General features: G+C 43.9%; 3 protein-coding genes across 5 annotated transcripts; 2 read left to right on the forward strand and 1 right to left on the reverse strand.

The window, feature by feature from the left end:
• The first annotated feature begins 1,911 nt into the window (after positions 1–1,911).
• On the forward strand, positions 1,912–6,824 carry pdhb (pyruvate dehydrogenase E1 subunit beta). The gene is made up of 11 exons (XM_034584465.1): positions 1,912–2,009; positions 2,099–2,152; positions 3,700–3,807; positions 3,922–3,984; positions 4,134–4,169; positions 4,263–4,453; positions 4,710–4,804; positions 4,989–5,099; positions 5,308–5,399; positions 5,485–5,626; positions 5,954–6,824. The coding sequence occupies exons 1-11, from the start codon at positions 1,971–1,973 to the stop codon at positions 6,097–6,099; spliced, it is 1,077 nt and encodes a 358-aa protein (XP_034440356.1). The 5' UTR covers positions 1,912–1,970; the 3' UTR covers positions 6,100–6,824.
• Positions 6,825–7,430: 606 nt separating this feature from the next.
• On the reverse strand, positions 7,431–11,344 carry LOC117760973. Of its 2 annotated transcripts, none has more exons than XM_034584458.1 (6): positions 10,436–11,344; positions 9,903–10,073; positions 9,630–9,808; positions 9,232–9,472; positions 8,086–9,040; positions 7,431–8,012 (listed from the first exon to the last, which is right to left on the reverse strand). In XM_034584458.1, the coding sequence occupies exons 1-5, from the start codon at positions 11,033–11,035 to the stop codon at positions 8,528–8,530; spliced, it is 1,704 nt and encodes a 567-aa protein (XP_034440349.1). In that variant the 5' UTR covers positions 11,036–11,344; the 3' UTR covers positions 7,431–8,012; positions 8,086–8,527. The 2 variants fall into 2 exon arrangements, with proteins under 2 accessions (XP_034440349.1, XP_034440350.1); XM_034584459.1 differs by having other exon boundaries at positions 9,903–10,070; positions 10,436–11,335.
• Positions 11,345–11,995: 651 nt separating this feature from the next.
• kctd6a (potassium channel tetramerization domain containing 6a) lies at positions 11,996–17,935 on the forward strand. 2 transcript variants are annotated; one of them, XM_034584477.1, is made up of 6 exons: positions 11,996–12,124; positions 13,208–13,313; positions 13,920–14,089; positions 14,746–14,998; positions 15,304–15,495; positions 15,630–15,715. In XM_034584477.1, the coding sequence occupies exons 2-6, from the start codon at positions 13,287–13,289 to the stop codon at positions 15,663–15,665; spliced, it is 678 nt and encodes a 225-aa protein (XP_034440368.1). In that variant the 5' UTR covers positions 11,996–12,124; positions 13,208–13,286; the 3' UTR covers positions 15,666–15,715. The 2 variants fall into 2 exon arrangements, with proteins under 2 accessions (XP_034440368.1, XP_034440367.1); XM_034584476.1 differs by lacking the exon at positions 15,630–15,715 and adding an exon at positions 16,929–17,935 and having other exon boundaries at positions 12,026–12,124; positions 15,304–15,462.
• Positions 17,936–18,819: the final 884 nt, after the last annotated feature.

Raw genomic sequence — 18,819 nt, forward strand, 5'->3', positions numbered from 1 at the left:
AGATAATCGTGATGCTGCCAATTACAGTAAAAGCGTTTCCAACCACCTTCACTGTGCACTTTCAGTTTGCTAGAAAACCTGAGTGAAAATTAGACAAAGGTTTATTTATCAATAAAAATAAAATGAAGGTGCGATGGAAAAAGACTCGTCAATTTAAACCTGATGAGCATGTGAATTGCACCAAAGTTTAGTTTGGACAGTGCAGACGTTCAGACATCAGAGATTTGAGAGCTGTCGGTTGAAGCACAACTTTTCCTAATGCGACTTCTTCAGCTTTCAGCCGCCTGGAAAGAAGGAAATCAGTTGCCTTTGTGATCAGAGAAGTTTAAGTTGCTTAAGTCAAACCTGCAGACACAGAAATACAAGTTGTTTTGTTTGGGAAACACCGTCCACTAACTCTGGTGTCTTTAACATTTACCCTCCACAGAACTCAGTTTACTTTCATTTCAGGATTTGATTTCAGACCCTTGTGGGGATTCCTGATATTTTTGTTTTTCTTCTGTTGTGTTTTATTGTTTGTTGTCGTCACAGCTGAGATTATTTTTGTTTTATTGTGCCATATGGATCCTTGTGCCTGTTTAAATCTGTTTTTTGTAAAAGTATTGCATGTCACAGTATAATATGATTTGACATCAGATCATCTGTATGTGTGAAGCTCTGTCTGGTGAGGATATAAACACTTTAACACACAGGATGTCTCCATGTTTAAACAGATTATTACCACTGATTATTATTTTCATTTAGTCTATAAAACGTCAGAAAAAAGGAAAGATCAGTTTTTATAGCTTCTAGCTATAGGCTTATGCTTACCTGACAAATATGAGAGCAAAAAATATATCTCACTAATTCTCAAATTCTCAAATTTCACTCTGCTCATTCTGTGTGCTAAAGTGTTTGTCCTGAGCTCAGGTGACTCCTGCAGCCTGAAGACTCTGATCACTAACTTTAAGCACTCGGAGCGTTTTGAATGAGCGCTCTGTGCTGAAATCATTTGTTTTTGCTATTCTGTGCAATCCGGTCCAATGCGATGGTCTTCACGTCTTGAAAGGTCATTAAATTGTGTCAGAATGTTTCTCTGCAGCACTTTACCCGTGAGAGGTGGGAGACAAGTCCAGAGGTGTGTTTGTGTTCATGAGAACAACTTGCAGGATGAACTCAGTCCCAGAGCTGGTTCACAAGCAAGTTGTTATTAAAACCACTGCAGTGTCCAGGTTATTGACAACTGTCACACAATGTTATCAAGTTCTTTCCCAATGTCTTAAAATATCTCCTCTACATCTATTGCAGCTGTACAATGAACGTGTTCATCCATACTGAAGTTAGAACTCCAGTAAGCCTGCTGTGATGAACTTATAACTGCATCTACCAAATGAACATTGATTAAAAAGCGGTTCAGGAAAATAGCGACTGAGTTTTTTATTTATTGCAAACCCGATGACGCTAATGAAATGTCGCTTTTAAAATTCAGTTACAACATGTATTAAAATATGTATTTGTGTAAGCCATGTAATTAGTTTAGTAAATACATTTAGTTGTATGACTGAATGATGAATTTTACTAATTCAATATTATTTTAAAATTCAGTAATAAAATGTACCAAAAATGAATATTTGTGTAAGATATGGAATTACTAAAGTTATTGCATGTAGTTCTATGACTGAAGAATAAATTGTGGAGTAAAATTCTGTGATAAAATAACATTTACTTATATACATCCTTACATTTGTTAAACATATATAATATAATATAATATATTTATTGAATGGCAGGTTTTGTCCTCCATACCTCTTGACTATGTCCTTGGGTTTTCCTCTCGCGCTTCCTCCCGCCCCCTTCGACGCTGAACCGCTGCGATTGGCTGACTGACGTGACGCGGGCCGACCGACAACCGATGCGCGGCGCTGATTGGTAGGAAACGCGCCGACCTCAGCCGAGTCCCCGCCTTCTCTCCAGCAGAGGACAGGGTGAAGATGGCGGCGTCCGTGAAGTGTTTTCTGCGCTCCGCAAAGGTCTGAAACCCGCTTTACCGTCTCCATGCTGCACTTTAATCCACAGGACGAGCTGCTGACTGTCCGTGTGTGTGTGTCTCTCTCCCCAGGGAACCGTGTCCACTCTGCGGGCCTTTCACCGGAGCGTCCCGGCCGCGGTGCAGGTCAGTTAGCAGCTAACAGGCTAACGTTAGCCCCTCAGCTAACACACTTTATATATTCCCCATGATGTTTAAACTGCGTGGCTCAATGACAAATACCACCTGTGGACAGGTTGTATCCGGTGAAAGTGAATGTCCTCCCTGTCCGGTGTCACCGTGTCGACCCCCTGGTTCTCCGGGTGTTTGAGTTCATCCCTGAACCTGGTGTGGGGTTGGGGGGGGGGGGTTTAGCCTCCTGGTGACACTTGTTTCCTCAGGAGCGAGATTTCAATGTCAGCGCAACGTCGGACAATGTGGATCAAACCGTGGTCACCTCCAAAACCTCCAGCCTGCGTGTCCAGGCTCCGTTTCCAGGGCTGACAAGCGGATGTCAAAGCTGATAAACGTGTCTTTAAAAACCCACAAAACCTGCTGTAAATGAGATCGTTAAAGGTCCAGTGGGAAGGATTTATCAGCAGACAGCGATTCATACTGTTTTCATTTGTATACGATCACCTGGAACTGAGGTTAATTGGGTTTTGGTTACTTTAGAATGAGCCTTTATATCTACATCAAAAGTGGGTCCTCTTCCCTGGAGGCTGCCATGTTGCAGCACCATGTTTCTACTGTAGGATGTTCCTGTCTTTATCTGGGTTTTCAGACATGACCTGCGGGTAAAGTCTGGTGAATTGGCTACAGAGTTTATCCAGAGTTTTGTTTTCACACATGCATAACAGCAACAGATCCTGTGTATTACTCATGGAGAGGTGGAGCAGACAGACAGGAAGTGATGTTTTAACTTGACGACACCCCGACACGGTCGTCAGCGTCTTCTACGTGTGTGACTCCACTTTTTGTTTGTTTCATTTTTGCACCTGTCGCGTTTTAGAAGCGTCATCAACCCCCCACTCACTTGCAGAATCCAGTTTGGGGGCGGGGGGGTCACCTGCTGTGTTCACACATAGACTTCTCCTGCTTTTCTATGGGCTTCATACTGGGAGTCCAGACCATACCAACCCATATTCAGGCTGTTTGTTACTGGTCATTAGCCCCTATGCACAATATGTTTGGTTTTGACCTTGTGTGTTTGTTGTCACTTCATTTTAGTGTTTTTTCACACAACTGACCAACACATTGTTGCCTTTGCACAATATTCTTTTTAGTTTTTAAGGTCACATTTGACTCTTTTTCATATTTGAGAGTTTGCACAACCTAAATAGAAACGCACTTACCTTTGCATATTAGGATTTAAGGTTACATTTTCCTCATTTAAGTTTCTAATTTTCTTATATATTATTGTTCTTTAATTGAGTTTTTTCTCAGCCTTTTACTTCAACTCTGCAATTCTTAAGTGAGTTTCTTTTAAATCTGTCTGTTTGGATGTGATATGTTTTTAACGAAACTTGTATAGCACCTTTTGCACATGTGAGCAAAGACAAATTTCTGCCTCGACAATATCTAGACAAAGTATTTTTTATCTATCCCTCTATCCGCCTATCTCTGTAAGTGCTGTTATCAGAAAGTGGTTTCAGGATATTGATAACTCTCCTGCTGCTGCTGTTTGTTATCAGATGAACGTCCGTGATGCCCTCAACCAGGCGATGGACGAGGAGCTGGAGAGGGACGAGCGGGTGTTCCTGATGGGTGAAGAGGTGGCTCAGTATGACGGAGCCTACAAGGTGAGTGGACCCTCGTCAGAGCACGATGAGGTCCATGAAAATGGTTCAACAGGAACGACATACTTTAGTTCTGTTGTGCCGAAGGTCTAATAAAGCCTTAAAATGTGTGTGTAGGTGAGCAGAGGTCTGTGGAAGAAATACGGAGACAAACGTATCATCGACACTCCGATCTCCGAGGTGAGACACTCGACGCTCGACCACTTGTTTTCTGTTGTAAATAAACCTGAAAAATGAATTTGGCTCTTTTCGAGTTTGTTTTGTTTGTGATGAAAACACTGGAAACACACAGGGAATTAACATTCTCCTTCTCTATCTCTGCGACACAGATAGGCTTCACTGGTATTGCAGTGGGAGCTGCCATGGTGAGTTCAGTCAATACACACGATTATTACAGCGAGTGAATTTATAACGTTATTTGTCAGCACTTATTGATATTTATCTGTCGCCCCCTGCAGGCCGGCCTCAGACCCATCTGTGAGTTCATGACCTTTAACTTCTCCATGCAAGCCATCGACCAGGTCATCAACTCTGCAGCAAAGACCAACTACATGTCAGCCGGTCGGCAGTCGGTGCCCATCGTCTTCAGGGGACCCAACGGAGCGTCGGCGGGTGTCGCTGCACAGCACTCGCAGTGCTTCGCTGCCTGGTGCGTTCATTTTCACTCTTGTAGCTTTGATAAAACTTAAAGGTTCAGTGAGTGGGATTTAGTGACATCTAGTGGTGAAGCTGCATGTTGCAGCTGAATTAACACTGCAAATTTCCCAAAGATTTTCTATTGGATTCAGATCTTAACTGAAGTCACTTTCATGAAATCAGCCTGAGACAATAATATCCTTTGTAAAAGTAGTACTTGAAGTAACAGAAGGAGTAGTGTTTTCATTGTGATTGTCTTCTCCGTGCAGGTACGCTCACTGTCCTGGTCTGAAAGTTGTTAGTCCCTGGAACGCAGAAGATGCCAGAGGTCTCATGAAAGCAGCCATCAGAGACGACAACCCCGGTGAGAGCCGATCTTTTGTCGGGGGTGTTCCCTTCCTCCAGTTCCTTCCTTTCAACAGCTTTTTTAACTTTCTCCTCATTTTATACAAACGCATTATAAGCTCAAGTTTGTACTTAGATTCTTTTGATATGTTTTAGCTGTAACTGTGCCTCAATGTGTGTGTGTGTGTGTGTGTGTGTTACAGTGGTGTTCCTGGAGAACGAGCTGATGTATGGTGTTGCCTTCGAGATGTCGGAGGAGTCACAATCCAAAGACTTCACCATTCCCATCGGCAAGGCCAAAGTCGAGAGACAAGGTGAGACTCATGCTGTCCTGATTCGCTGAAATTGGCGTCCGGAAGGTGAAATGCATCAGTTTGTCTAAGTGTTAAATATATAAAACAACAACTCCTAATATTTATACAACAATAGTGGATGGAAATGGACCCTAACTCGTATTTTCTTTTGTCGATTATCTGGACATTATCTTGTTTCTAAACTCTGTTCTTCTCCTGTGTGCTTCAGGGACTCACGTCACATTGGTTTCTCACTCTCGATACGTCAGTTTCTGTCTCGACGCCGCTGCCGTCCTCGCCAAGGAGGGAATAGAGTGTGAGGTAGAGGAACAAAACAGTTGATGGCTGACACAGGTTACCTGTGCTCAGCGGTGGGTTAACCTCTTCCTCTGTGTGTGTTTGTCAGGTGATCAACATGCGGACCATCCGTCCTATGGATATCGATAGTATTGAGACCAGTGTGATGAAGACTAACCATCTGGTGACGGTGGAAGGCGGCTGGCCTCAGTTCGGCGTCGGAGCAGAGATCTGCGCCAGGATCATGGAAGGTGATCATAATCCCACATCTGTGTTCTGATCTGTCGGTGAACTTTAAACCTGGATATCTCGTTTTAAACAACCTATGAAACTGATATATGTACTACTCCTCCTCCTCCTCCTCCTCCTCCTCCTCAGTACTATTTGATTCTGAATGTTTACGTGTGTCCAGTAAACACTTGAAGCCCTGGGGGGGGGGGGGATTGTCACAGATGTTGACGGCAGTTTAACAGTCATGCTGAAGTCTGAGACTTCTTACCACTACCTTTTGTTTACGCCTGCAGATTTAACAGTGGGAACATGTATTTTCTATTTTAACCTCCTGTGCATGTTTGCAGGTCCTGCTTTCAACTACCTGGACGCTCCAGCCACCAGAGTGACGGGAGTCGACATCCCGATGCCCTACGCCAAAATCCTAGAGGACAACAGTCTGCCGCAGATCAAAGACATCATCTTCTCTGTCAAAAAGACCCTCAACATCTGAGAGACACACACACACACACAGAGGACAACCCTACCAGAATCCTCTTTGTCTTGCTCACACAGACATTGGTCAAATATTTAAACCTTGTGTAAATACAGTCAAACGCTCTTTAAAATCTTCTCCCGACTGTTTAGTTTCCAGCCAGATGTTGATCGATGAAACGCACAGCTGTTCAACCTGCACCCAGAGCTGCTGACACACAAGAGTTCGGTCAAGTCATCACTTCTGTTACTCATGTACAGACTTAACTGAACTCTGCGTGGGGCTCTGGTTGCTCTGTCCACTTCTCCCTCTTCAAAATAAACGTAGCTTTATCCTATAGATTTTAAAACTGTATTTCTGTGACATTTGGTGACAACAAACTGCTGAGTGAGCATAAAAAAGGTGAGGATTTGATCAGTGTACAGGTCTGAGAGCTGCCAGGGTCAGAATAAATGTGTGAACTTAATTTCCTCAGCCCTCCAGAGGGACCAAGTTCCCTGCTCAGTTCTTTTGTTGTGAATTCACACTCGTATGTTTCCAACCACCAAATCCACATACTCAGTCTACTTACTTAATTATACCGACACTTAACTCAGTCTTTGAAAGCAGCAGTGAAGAAGAATGACCCAGCCGATCACTGGAGGTGGAGCGTGGTCAGGATTATTTATTGTAGCTGCAGCAGCTCTGTGGATGTTTTTGTTGCTGTAAATTACTGTTACAGAAATAAAAACCTTTGTCCTTCACGCTGCCTCAGTCTCTCACGTCATTTATATTTGGGGATGTTCTCCCCGTGTCTGCCGGTGCACTGGTTCCTCCCAGTCTGAACACATGCAGACTGGGGTTAGGTTAATGAAACTAGGTGTGAATGTGAGAGTAGGGGTTTCTAATAGTCAACCCTGCAATTCACTGGTGATCTGTTAAGGGAAAATGTGTTTTATGCTTTAGGCTTCATGTTCACTGATTATCTGTCTTCTTGTGAACACGGTATCTCAAGCACACCTTGAGAGAATGTGTTCAAATTCTGAACAAACGTGAACTGATAAAATGTTGGAGGTCAAAGGTTAAGACCTTGTGAACGTGATGCATCACAAACACACAAAGGGAATTTCATCACATCTGGAACAAACATTCACTCGGACTCAAAGAATGACCTGATTAGAATTTGGAGATTAAAGGTCAAGGTCACTGTGACCTCAAGCCCTTGTTTGCCTTGTGAACACATTATCTTAAGAACACCTCCAGAGAATTCTTTCGTTTTCGTTAGCAACAAATAAATGACTAACTTATCAGAAACGTCTGCACTTAAACGTACATCAGTTTAATTAAAAACTACCTAAAATGACACAAACCACATTTCAGAAAATTTTATTCAACATGTACATTGACTTGTTAGTTTGATCCGTGTCCCATCCCCTAACATGGAGGAGGCGGGGTTTATGACCTGTACTTCCGTTGATCCAGACGCTTTGGCTTGACTTGTGGGGAGCTGACATGTCGTCCATCTTTATTTACAGTCGGATTCAAACTGGTTCGGAAGCTTTGAATCTGTTCAGTTCACGAACAGTAAACATAAAAATAAAAGTATAAATCTCAGGTCTTTAACTCGTCTGTACATCGACTCAGCTCAGAAACTTTTCAAACAAGAAACACACAACTTCAGATTGTGATCACAAACAGTCTGAGGCTTCCAGTGTTCAGAATCCACCAGAAAACAGTTGCTGCTCCTTTACTTCACATCAGAGTCGAACTCTGAACTGAGAGAGCTGCTCTCATCGGTAATAAAAAAAAGAAAAATCCACCTGAATAAGGATTAGAAAACAAAACAGTTTTTACTTCCCCATAACTTGAATCATCCAGCAGCTGGAGAAACATCTGGAAGATCACTTCTGAACAGATATTTGAACATTTACAGACTCATCAGTGGCTGGTGGCTTTACTCAAAGTGAATTCAGTCTCCATGACGATAAGCCGGGGGGGGGGAATTAACCCCCTCATACTTTTTACACTTACTCTTCAAGTGGAGCCGTGTTCCCCCACCAGAGGCTTTAAATCAAAGGAAAACACAACCAGGAAACATTATTGAAAATAAAAGTACTGGTTTTAGGAAACCAGGAAATGATACAAAGAGATAATTGATTGGCTGAGTTTACAAATAGTTGAACAAAATGTTAAAAACTATAATTTATTTAAACCAAAGCTATTATGTTATTATAATTTGTCCTCGGTTGATGGTTCAGACTCAATCTATCGAGTTGTTCAGGCAACAGTCAAAACACTGAATCATAATTTTGAGGATGAAGATGTTTTGTAATATGGTTGGGTTTAATTTAACGATGAAATAAAGAAGAGATTTAATAAGAAAATGAATAGAGGTGAGGGCGGAGCCTCTCGTGCTGTCTGGTTGTGGGTGTGGCATGTTGAGTTCATGGGTGGGGCCTACAAAGTCTTAGGGAGCTGATAGGTCGGATCGTCCAACCTCTGAATGTCCCTTCAGCAGGCCGAGCCTCACCACCACCACCCTCCTCTTCTTCTGCTCCGACGCTTCATCTTCATCCTCATCATCCTCCTCATCCTCCTCCTCCTCTCTCTGCTTTGCCTTTCGTTTGCCTCTCTCCTTCCTCTTCTCTTCCTTCCTCTGCTTCTTCGCCTTCTTCCTCCTCCTCCTCTTCTTCTCCTCTTTTTCCTCTGCTGCTTGATCCTCCTCCTCCTCCTCCCCCTCCCCCTCTTCCTGTGGCACTCCATCCGGCACCTCTTCCTGCTCCACTGCCAATTCTAGTTCCGCCTCCTCTTCCACTTCTTCTTCCTCCGCCTCCTCCTCCTCCTCATCATCATCTTCTTCTTCTTCATCCTCCTCTTCCTCCTCCTCCTCTTCGATATCGTCTTCCTCCACATCTGACATCTGTTCACCTTTCATCTGTTCTTGCATCAACCTCGTCCTTTGTCGTCCATTTTGTGTTGACTGACAAAAACAAAAACACACACAAACTTCAGAAATAAGACCTTGAATAAAGTTCCTAGAAAAGTATTGACACATTTAATCTGTAACAGAAAACAGAGCAACATTATAATTCATTTGAATTCAGAGTTTTACTGACGTCTCTTTTAGCTCTTTTTCTTTGCACTACCAGAACCGCTGATCATGATACTCACTGTCTTCTTGCCGTTCCGGAGCCTGTGCAGCAGTAGCCTGACCGTGTCCTTGTTTTGACACAGTCCCATGGTGTTGAGGGCATCGAGAGCGGCGCCGGAGCAGCCCTGCAGACGGAGCTCCGCCCCCAGAGCAGCCTGCAGGAAGTTGTTCTTCCAGATGTTCCGAGTGAAAAGTGGGATGGAGAGCGCCACCACAGCGCGGCGCTCCAGAAGTGTCTGCGCCTGCTCCTCCGACAGCAGGCTACCGCACAAAAGAAGAACAGATGCTCATCAGACCGACAACCCACATCTGCTCAGATTTAGATTCACAGGCCTATGATGAAGTTCAAGTAGATAATATTAAAAAAGGTAATGAGCCATCAGCAGAATTCCTTATTCAGAGCTCGAACGTAACTTACTGGCTGCTCTTGGCGAGGGCGTTGAGGTCAGGGAACAGCGAGCGGAGGCAGGTGGTGACGAGTGGAGCTTTCTCCTGGGCCCAGTTCAGACACCGGCGCCAGGGGAAGGAAGACAGCGGCTTCCTGCTCGACACCTTGTGATGAAAGGGGCTACCTGTCTGCCGCGACAGTAACTTCATCTGCACCGCAACAGGGAATACACAGCAAATAAAAACGTGCTTGTTATGAAGACTAAAGCGATTTATCCTGAATGACAGGAGTGTCCGTCCTCACCTCCTCTTTCAGCTGTTTACACCAGAAGTCCATCATGGGCTTGCGGGCGCCTTTAGCAGACCAGAGCATCTTGAAAGCCGCCTTGTAGCAGGACTTGCTCACCAGCTGCGCCGCTTTGCTCTTCTTCCCCATCCTGCGGCCTTTCTTCTTCTTGTCTCTGCCGTCTGACTGCTGTCACCAAGCACATGATGATGTTTCAGGTATTTTGTCTTTCTGGACATAATGACACTTGTGTTGCATCAAGCAAAAAGATACAACTTCGGACTATTTACGTTTTGAAAAGGAAATAGAGTTTGGAAACATTTAAAAACCCCAGATTGTTTTCTTTAAATGACTTTCAGGAATCTGGAAATGTTCTCCTTAGTTTTGTCATGAGATTGTCATTGAATAGATCAACAATCTGGGGAAAATGTGGCAGAAACGTCATCATCACACACACACACACACACACTCTGTCACTCTCTCTCTCTCTCTCTCTCTCTCACTCTCTCTCTCTCTCTCTCTCTCACACACACACACACACCCCCATCTACCTGTTTGGTGTCCGGTGGTTTCAGCCACACTGACCGCTTCCCGACTTGTTTGCGTTTGCATTTGCTCCGGATGACCTGCGCACATGTCTCGCAGAGGAAGGACCGGTCTTGCACCACCGTGTCCGGGAAGACCCAGTGCACGGTCTCCGGGGAGGTGAAGGTGTGCACCGCCCGGCGGTTGAAGCTGCGGCCGTGGCGCTCGAACAGAGACTTGCAGCAGGAGCAGTTGCTGTCCTCCGGCCAGACGCTCCGCCGGCGGCTGCCGCGCTGCGGGGCCGGGGAGGCGGTCTGGGCCAGGAGAGAGGTCGCTTCCACATAGTTCCCCACGGGACAGTCCACCTCCGCACCCACGGCCGGTTCGGGAAGCTCTACCGGCAGAGAGGCAGCGGGCTGCAGCGGGGTGCCCTGCTCCTGCTCGGCCGGGGCAGTGAAGCCTTCCCCCGCAGTGACTCCGCTGTCACCCGCTGGTGTACCGGAGAAGGAGGGCGCCTCCGCGGGAGCAGAGCCGCTGTCCACGGAGTGAGCGTAGTCGTGCTCGTTCGGGTCGGACGAGGGGCCGTTCTCCTCCGGGTTCGTCGCGGTCGCGGTCTCGCTCGACATGACGAGGATCTCCGGGTTGAGTCAACAGTCGAGATACGCAGAGAGAAAAACTCTGTCCGCGGTCATCGCTCCAGGCTAATGCGACATGCTAATGCTACAGGCGAGCAGCGGGACTTCCGGCGCGTCTCCGTGGAACCCGTCGGCCTCGGGGACACGTGCGTCCGCGTCCGTTTGACCCCAGAACGCGACGGACGCGGAGTTTAACGCAGAAGTTTCACCGCAACAGACGCAAAATACAGATGCTGAGACCAACAGGACGTAACCGCGTATAAACAAAACGGCTTCCGGTTCCTGTTGAATGCGACGCTGCAGCTGCTGCCCCCTGGTGACGGGAGGTAGATGTAGTTTGTGCAGACGACGTGTTCTAGTTTGACATATTTCAAACTCCACATGTTCCTGTTTCAATGAGATCATGTGTTTGATCACGGTTTAGATTATTACCTATAGGTTTGCACAGCTAAGCATGATTCTATGAATACTTGAAAGTGTGTATAAATACTCAATGCTAACACTTTGTTAACTAAAGCTTACAGTTGCGTCAAGCTTTTTAATATATTTTGATATATTTAATATTTGTGTTTTCTCTAATGTTTTGTTTATTTTCTGTACACGACTACATTGTAAATCAGGCCTCACCCTCAATGTATCCCGGAGTTAAGATGACGGTTGAATAAAATAAATCAATCATTCAGATCCTCATGTTGAATTTAATTATAATCATGAATAAATTATGACTGTTACTGATCGATAGAAACTAGATGGATGGATAGATAGACAGGCAGATAGATGGATAGATAAATAGATAAATAGATAGATAGATAGATAGATGGATAGATAGATAGATAGATAGATAGATAGATAGATAGTCTTTATTTCAATAGACCTTATTATTTTAATATTCTACTTTATTATCCCAAGCTCTTTTGTTTACAGTCTATGATCCCAAGCTTTAAATAACTCTTATTTTGAAAAGCTCCCCCTGCTTCCTGCGAATCAGTGTAAATAAACGAATCATCATGGCTGCCGCTGCTGAGGCTCAGCTCAGTGTCTCCTGCGGCTGAACCCTGCTCAAGCAGCGATGGATCAGAGGTGAGATTTTAATTTTTTATGAATTCACGTTTCCCACTGACGCTGTGTCTCTTCTGTGACGCGTCATGCTAATTGGCTAGCTAGCAGCTGCTAATGATGCACACAGAGGAACATCAGCTCATCAGCTGCTTTTCACATCGATGCCTGAATGAAGACAAACAATGGACACGTGTTTACTGTGTGACGCAGCTCGGCGCTGCACCAACAACCTGCGGCTCCACGGTTCACAGTTTGATTCCCTGAAGTCAGACACAGGTGGATTCAGGGTTCAGTGCAGAGACTAAATGAAAAGAAAACCGTTTAAAACGCACAGTTTGAAATCAGTTTCAAGCAAAATAAAAGGTCAAATATAGTAGAATAGAAGAGGTTAAGTAAAACAGGAGAGATAATAATAATATATACTATATATATAGAGCAGAAATCCCAGTTCCAAAGTGCTTTACAAGCAGGTCATAGGATCATGAGCACAGCAAAAGACCATCAGGCAGTTGGTTCCAGCCGCGTAGTCGATAAAAGCTGCTTCTCCATGATTTAGATTTGAGAATCTGTGGGTTGATCTGAAACCTGATGTGTATGTGACTGCACATTTTAAATCTTTTGGACTGTTGACAAAACAAGCACATTGAAGATATCATCAAAGGCTCTGAGAAAACCCCGGATGCCATTTATTTCACAACTTTCTAAGACATTTTATGCAATAGGCTATGAATTGTTTGCTGCATTGGGTTTGATCCGCTGTTTGAACTGTTGATGAATGAGGGATAAAAGCACCTACAGTTCCTCAGCCTTCTAACACACAGCCGGTGCACGTTGTAGCCACAGCTCATTAACATGCTGTGTTCGGTTCATTCATCAGCCACAGGAAGCTTCATTCATCTGTTTTGAATCTGCTTCTGAGAAAAGGGGGTCGACTGCTCTGGCCTCCTGTTTCTCACTGGCCGCCGCTGTGTGGACACATCGGGACATCATGGAACGCAAGACTAATCAGCCGTATGATGTCTGGGCCACGGCAACACTGCTGCATCCGCTGGCTGCGCATCACCATGGTAACCAATTCTCAAGCCCTCCGTCCTCTCGTTGCAGGTGTTGGTGGAAAAACGTCTTCTGGACAGTTTGACCTGAAGAGAACCAACACAGGCTGTGTGTCACTCCAGGGCTGCAGATGGAGAATGGAGACCTGGGTCACATGGTGCGTGTTTGTCTCTGCTGCAGACATTTTCCCGAACTGCTGCTTTCTGTCGATCAGACTTTGAACAATGTTTGAAGTTTGAAACATAACAGAGGCTTTTTTTATTAATTTATTTATTCTGGTACTTCTGTATTTCTTGGTAGTCGAAGCTGAGGCTACATCCATGATACCATATTTTCAAACTCCGTCCACACAAACGTTTTGGCTCTGTATCAGTTTCAATTCCCATCCATACTAACACACCTGAAAACATGCATCACGTGACCACTCACCTTTCCTTTGGCGGCACTTGCCTGTGTACACGGGAAGCATTTGGTGGTTAAATGCTGAAGTATTACTGATTGCTCAAATAATAGGTTGTCTCCCATGCAAGTAAATAGTTGTAAAATGTAGAGTTTAACTGCACAACAGCTGTTAGCAAAGACAACAGAAGAAAAAGCTTTTCATTGATTTATTAATGTCGTGTTCTACACTGGTAGCCGAGGCTAATGTCTATTGTTATCTTCAGGGAAGAGGTTTGTGTGATAGGAACCAATCAGTGAAGCTCTACGTCGTGACAAAATACCCAATCAGTAAGCGGCTGTCTGTTTTTCCTGTTTTCTCCAGATGGGGGCGCCAGTGACTCTGAACGTGGGCGGTTGTATGTACAGCGTGACTATGTCCACGCTGCAGCGTTATCCAGAGTCCATGTTGGGAGCCATGTTCAGCGGAGACTTCCCCACAGTGAAGGACTCCCATGGAAACTATTTCATCGACCGGGACGGTCCACTGTTTCGGTGTGTGTGTGTGTGTGTGTGTGTGTGTGTGTGTGTGTGAGTGCGAGTGTGGTGGGGCGATACATTTTGGAAAAAGTAAATCTACACCTAGCTGGTAAACTAAATATTCACATTTACAGTATGACATGCTAAATGTTAATGAGTGTTAGCATGTTACCAAACTACCACAATAAATGTTAGATTGGAAACCCTTGCCATTCTGATGAGGCTCATCACCGGAGGCCTTCCTGAGTCCATTACAGGATATATCTTTATATCAGGATATATCTACAATCACCACATGTACAATGCAAACTATATATTTCTAAGCTACTTTTTATAGATTTTTATCGTCAGTTGGAACTTTAGCTCAGGTTTGAAGCCACATGCGTAGTAAGGAAGTGAAGTGAAGAAGTATGAAGAGACAGACGCATCCTTTTGTTTTTTTCATAGGATTTGTTGACAGAACAACACTCACATTATTCTTTAACACACGAGTCAACTAAACTTTCAGGAAATCCAAAACAAACTTTTCCCACCCTGATAGAGTTAGTATCTGTGTGAATGAACAGCAGCTCTCTCTCCCCTCCTGTCCCGACGTCAACTGACAGCTCAGAGTTTTACAGACTCATCAGCTCAGCAGTCCGGACTGATCCTGTCTCTTTCTGCTGTTTCAGCTACATCCTCAACTTCCTGCGGACGTCGGAGCTCACGCTGCCGTGCGACTTCAAGGAGACGGCGCTGCTCAGGAAGGAGGCTGACTTCTATCAGATCGAGCCCCTGCTCCACTGCCTGGGAGACCCCAGACCCGGGCTGCCCTACCCCACTGACTCTTATGAGGAGGTAGTGGAACTGTCCAGCACCAGGAAACTGTCTAAATACTCCAACCCCGTTGCAGTCATCATCACGCAACTCACCATCACCACCAAGGTCAGTGGGAACAGGATGGTCAGGCTTGTCTCATATTGTGTTGAGTAAATATTACAAGTTTGTTCACAGTTATTACACCTTATTATAATAATAATAATAATCTGTCACATGCTAATAACCTTAAGCAAAGTAGGAAAGGCTAATGTTGATTGAGAGTTTCTGTTTGAGTATAAACAATTTAATATATGTAATTTTATAATATACGGCTTAAAAGATACAAATCATTTTTATTAGAACAGCAACACCAATAAAACAATATTAATAATTACTTAAATATATTTTGATCACTCCCTGTCCTTCTTCAGGTCCATGCAGTGTTGCAGTCCATCTCCAGCAGTTTCACAAAGTGGAACAAACACATGATGGACACCAGAGACTACCAGGTGTCCTTCACCTTCGGACCATGTGACCACCAACAGGAAGTCAGCCTGCGTGTCCACCTGCTCGACTTCATCTCCAAAGCTGTACGTGGCTTTTATCTCACTTTCGGGGTGTGGGTGTGTGGGTGTGCTATTTTGTCCAGGTGGGAAGTGCATTAAAATGAGGCCGGGTATTTTGGAGGAAAATTTGTCTTGGACTTAGCAGACGTCTGCTGCCACTTTGGTTATTTTATCAACAAGAGACAGAGCAGATGTGCAACAATAACAGAATAATGCTTCATATGTAAATTGTTGCTCTACAACCAATTTAAACATACAAATTTGGCATAAAATGTGTTTATGGTATTTAAATCAGGAATGTCAGTAAATATAAAATACCTGTATTTATCTATAAACAACAGTATCCGTTGTCCACAGCTGCTTTATACTATATTATCCTTCCATTCATTAAATCCCTGCAGCTATGTGGTGGCAACAGGAAACACATTTACTGATAAATGTGAGGCATCTGGTTCGAGAAGTGAAATGAAAAACCACACTGTCTGCCCCTGGCGTGCGTGCGTGTGCGTGTGTGTGCGTGTGTGTGCGTGCACGTGCGTGCGTGCGCGTGTGTGTGTGTGTGTGTGTGTGTGTTGTGATGCTCTCAACCATTCAGACAACAATATGACTTCCGAGAGAATCTTCTTTTTATTTGTTGAGCTGTTGACAAGCATCATTATGTTTTAGAGCAATTAGATCATAGATTGTGTTTTAAAGATGGACGACATGACAGCTCCTCAAAAGTGAAGGCTGGCTGCAGTAAAGGTAATAAACCTGCCTCCTCCATGTTAGCAGATGGGGCATGGACCAAACCAAAAAGCCAAAGACCACATTAAGTTTTTCTTTTAATATGGTTTCTGTCATTTTAGGTAGTTCTTACCACACTGATGTTTGTTCAAGTGTTTTTTTTTTTTTTGGTGCTATAAAAATGGGATGAAACATTATGATTGACAGCTGAGACTGACTCGTGATTGGTCTAAACTGGTACTGGGTGGACCATCGCTACCTCAGCTCCATCCACTGATGGCTACGGCACAGACTCTGGGTCCATACGCACAAGATGGCAGTGGACATGTCTGGGATATTGTGGCTTCATTTCTGGATAGTGGGGGGGGGGAGGGGAGACACATCGTCCATCTTTATATACAGTCTATCAATGAGACCAGTGATGTGATGGGCTGGATGTGAATTTGTTTATCACCATACTTCCTGATATACACTCCACTTCAGCCGGTCCTTTAGCACTTGGCTCTGCTGCACCTGCATGACAGTTAAAATAAGACAGGGTGTGTAGAAATGATCTCGACAGAAAACGCTGCTTCGATGTCGATATCAACACTTAGAAATGAGACAGTTTTAGCTTGTGGACAACATTAAACAATTCATAGAGGTCAGTAAGTCTGACATGTTCAAGAGCTGATTTGTTACATTAATTCAGCATTTTCCACGTCATGGTTTAAAGTAAAATTATCACTTATATGATGACTGATTTGTGTCTTGTTATTTTCCAGGGTTTCGCAATACGCAACACACGTGTTCACCACATGAGTGAACGAGCCAATGAAAACACTGTGGAACACAATTGGACGTTCTGCCGACGAGTTCGGAAAGTTAATGACTGACGGATTAACCCGAGGGACGGACTGGACGTTACCATGGTGTCTTCACATAGACAGAGATCTGTTGGTGATGGTGGTTTTGTTGATATGTGTTGATGTTTTGCATGTTGTGTGTTTGTGTGTCTACTCAGAAGAGTTACTGTCAGGCTAGCACATTAGCTGCTTTTGGTACAATATCGTGAAGATTTAAACATAAATCTCATTTGCTTTATTATATACATACATACTGTATATACATATGGCTAATACAACAATGTTTTAGGAAATAGTGGGCTTTCAGGTTAGACTGTCTGAAGACGAATGACATGATGGCTTCCAAAAGTGAAGCCAAAATATCTTGATCGCTCCCTGGTGGCTGGTTACAACATAGGTCTTAAACCCTTCCTCCTCCACGTCAACAGGGAGGACATGGACCAAAGTACAGATCAGCCCTATCACAAATCTGTTATGTGTCAGAAACTGAATGAATAATAATTGCAAATAAAAAAATCTGAAAAAGGATCATCTTGGTTTCTATTTTTCTTCTAAACTTCAGAATTCAACTTGTCTACTAGACAAGTGTAATGGAAAATGTTACCAATATACCACGCTTGTATTATCTCTGCTTGTGCATACTATTTCTCTGTGTGAAACTCAGAGCCACATATCTGCAGAATGCTCGTCTTCACCACCAAGACCTCGAGGAGGCCTTCAGCAGGTGTTTGTGTCTTATCTCCTGGGATTTAACTATTCACTCAGTTCGCACACATAGTTCACACACACACACAGACACATTTCTTCATTGTATCAACATAAAAAGCATACGCCTGCAACTGTTTGTCATTCCCTCTGCAGAATGCTCATCGCACACTGTATGACTGTCTGACCTTCCTTGCAAGGAATAAAATCCTCTTAAAAGACTATAAGTCTCGAATCTCTTTATTTCAGAAGTCTCACCAGGTCAAATTTCCATCACACAAGATTAAGTATAGGTTCACTTTTTTTCCAGGTGTGTTTTAATGTCGTGTTACGTGTCAAACTTCTTTTTCCAGAACAGCAGCATCTTATCTAAAAATCACACACTGAGGGAGCAGTAAGCCTGCCTTGTTGGGTTCAGTGTAAACAAGCAAAGTTAGCATAATGAAAGGGATTCTTCTATTCACATTTACTCATTTGGCAAACGCTTTTATCCAAAGTGACAAACTGCGGGACAACGCTAAAGCTTTAGTGCAGTAGGAGACCTTTTAGAAGTGCGGAAAGTGTTGAATAAGACAAAGTGTGGGAGATGAGGTAGAGAAATGTACTGAAAGTGCACACTTAGTGCTAGTTAGGGTGTCAGAAGAGTAGGTGCTCTTAAGAAGATATGTGTCTTAAAGAGGATCTTGAAAATGAAGAGGAACATGGCTGCTCTCAGAGCATTTGAGAGGCTACCTCAATCCACCATCAGGGAACCAGAGATGAGCAAAGTCTGGAAAATACTGCAGGATCCCTGTTTAAAAGGGGTTTAAGTATATCTCTAGACACTCAACAGCATATTTAAATTCACAAATGGTAAATATATGCTGCTCTTCTGATCCAAATGTTTAAGTTTAGTTAAATTAACAAACAGGGCCGTCTTTGCTGCATATTCAGATTGACATACAAGATCCTGTTTTTTTTGCCATCTGGTTGAATTTCATTACCTGGTCAGACCCACAATTTAAAACCTTGCAGTACTGTGTGAATCAACACTGTGAAATGGCATCACTGTGTTGAGGCAGCAGGGATCCTGACAGACAGGCAAAAACTGCAAGGGAGTCGACTT

This window comes from Hippoglossus hippoglossus, chromosome 5 (genome assembly GCF_009819705.1).
Source record: "Hippoglossus hippoglossus isolate fHipHip1 chromosome 5, fHipHip1.pri, whole genome shotgun sequence".
Classification (NCBI taxonomy): domain Eukaryota; kingdom Metazoa; phylum Chordata; class Actinopteri; order Pleuronectiformes; family Pleuronectidae; genus Hippoglossus; species Hippoglossus hippoglossus.

What these genes read in the sequence shown, in the direction of transcription:
- pdhb (XM_034584465.1), top strand. Translation starts at nt 1,971, where the DNA reads ATGGCGGCGTCCGTGAAGTGTTTTCTGCGCTCCGCAAAG. An exon ending in TCGCAGTGCTTCGCTGCCTG is followed by an intron (nt 4,454 to 4,709) that starts GTGCGTTCATTT and finishes TTCTCCGTGCAG; the next exon opens with GTACGCTCACTGTCCTGGTC. An exon ending in AGGAGGGAATAGAGTGTGAG is followed by an intron (nt 5,400 to 5,484) that starts GTAGAGGAACAA and finishes TGTGTTTGTCAG; the next exon opens with GTGATCAACATGCGGACCAT.
- LOC117760973 (XM_034584458.1), bottom strand. Translation starts at nt 11,035, where the DNA reads ATGTCGAGCGAGACCGCGACCGCGACGAACCCGGAGGAGAACGGCCCC. An exon ending in AACCACCGGACACCAAACAG is followed by an intron (nt 10,074 to 10,435) that starts GTAGATGGGGGT and finishes GCTTGGTGACAG; the next exon opens with CAGTCAGACGGCAGAGACAA. An exon ending in GCCCTCGCCAAGAGCAGCCA is followed by an intron (nt 9,473 to 9,629) that starts GTAAGTTACGTT and finishes TTTGTGCGGTAG; the next exon opens with CCTGCTGTCGGAGGAGCAGG.
- kctd6a (XM_034584476.1), top strand. Translation starts at nt 13,287, where the DNA reads ATGGAGAATGGAGACCTGGGTCACATG. An exon ending in CGGGACGGTCCACTGTTTCG is followed by an intron (nt 14,090 to 14,745) that starts GTGTGTGTGTGT and finishes CTGCTGTTTCAG; the next exon opens with CTACATCCTCAACTTCCTGC. An exon ending in TCGACTTCATCTCCAAAGCT is followed by an intron (nt 15,463 to 16,928) that starts GTACGTGGCTTT and finishes GTTATTTTCCAG; the next exon opens with GGTTTCGCAATACGCAACAC.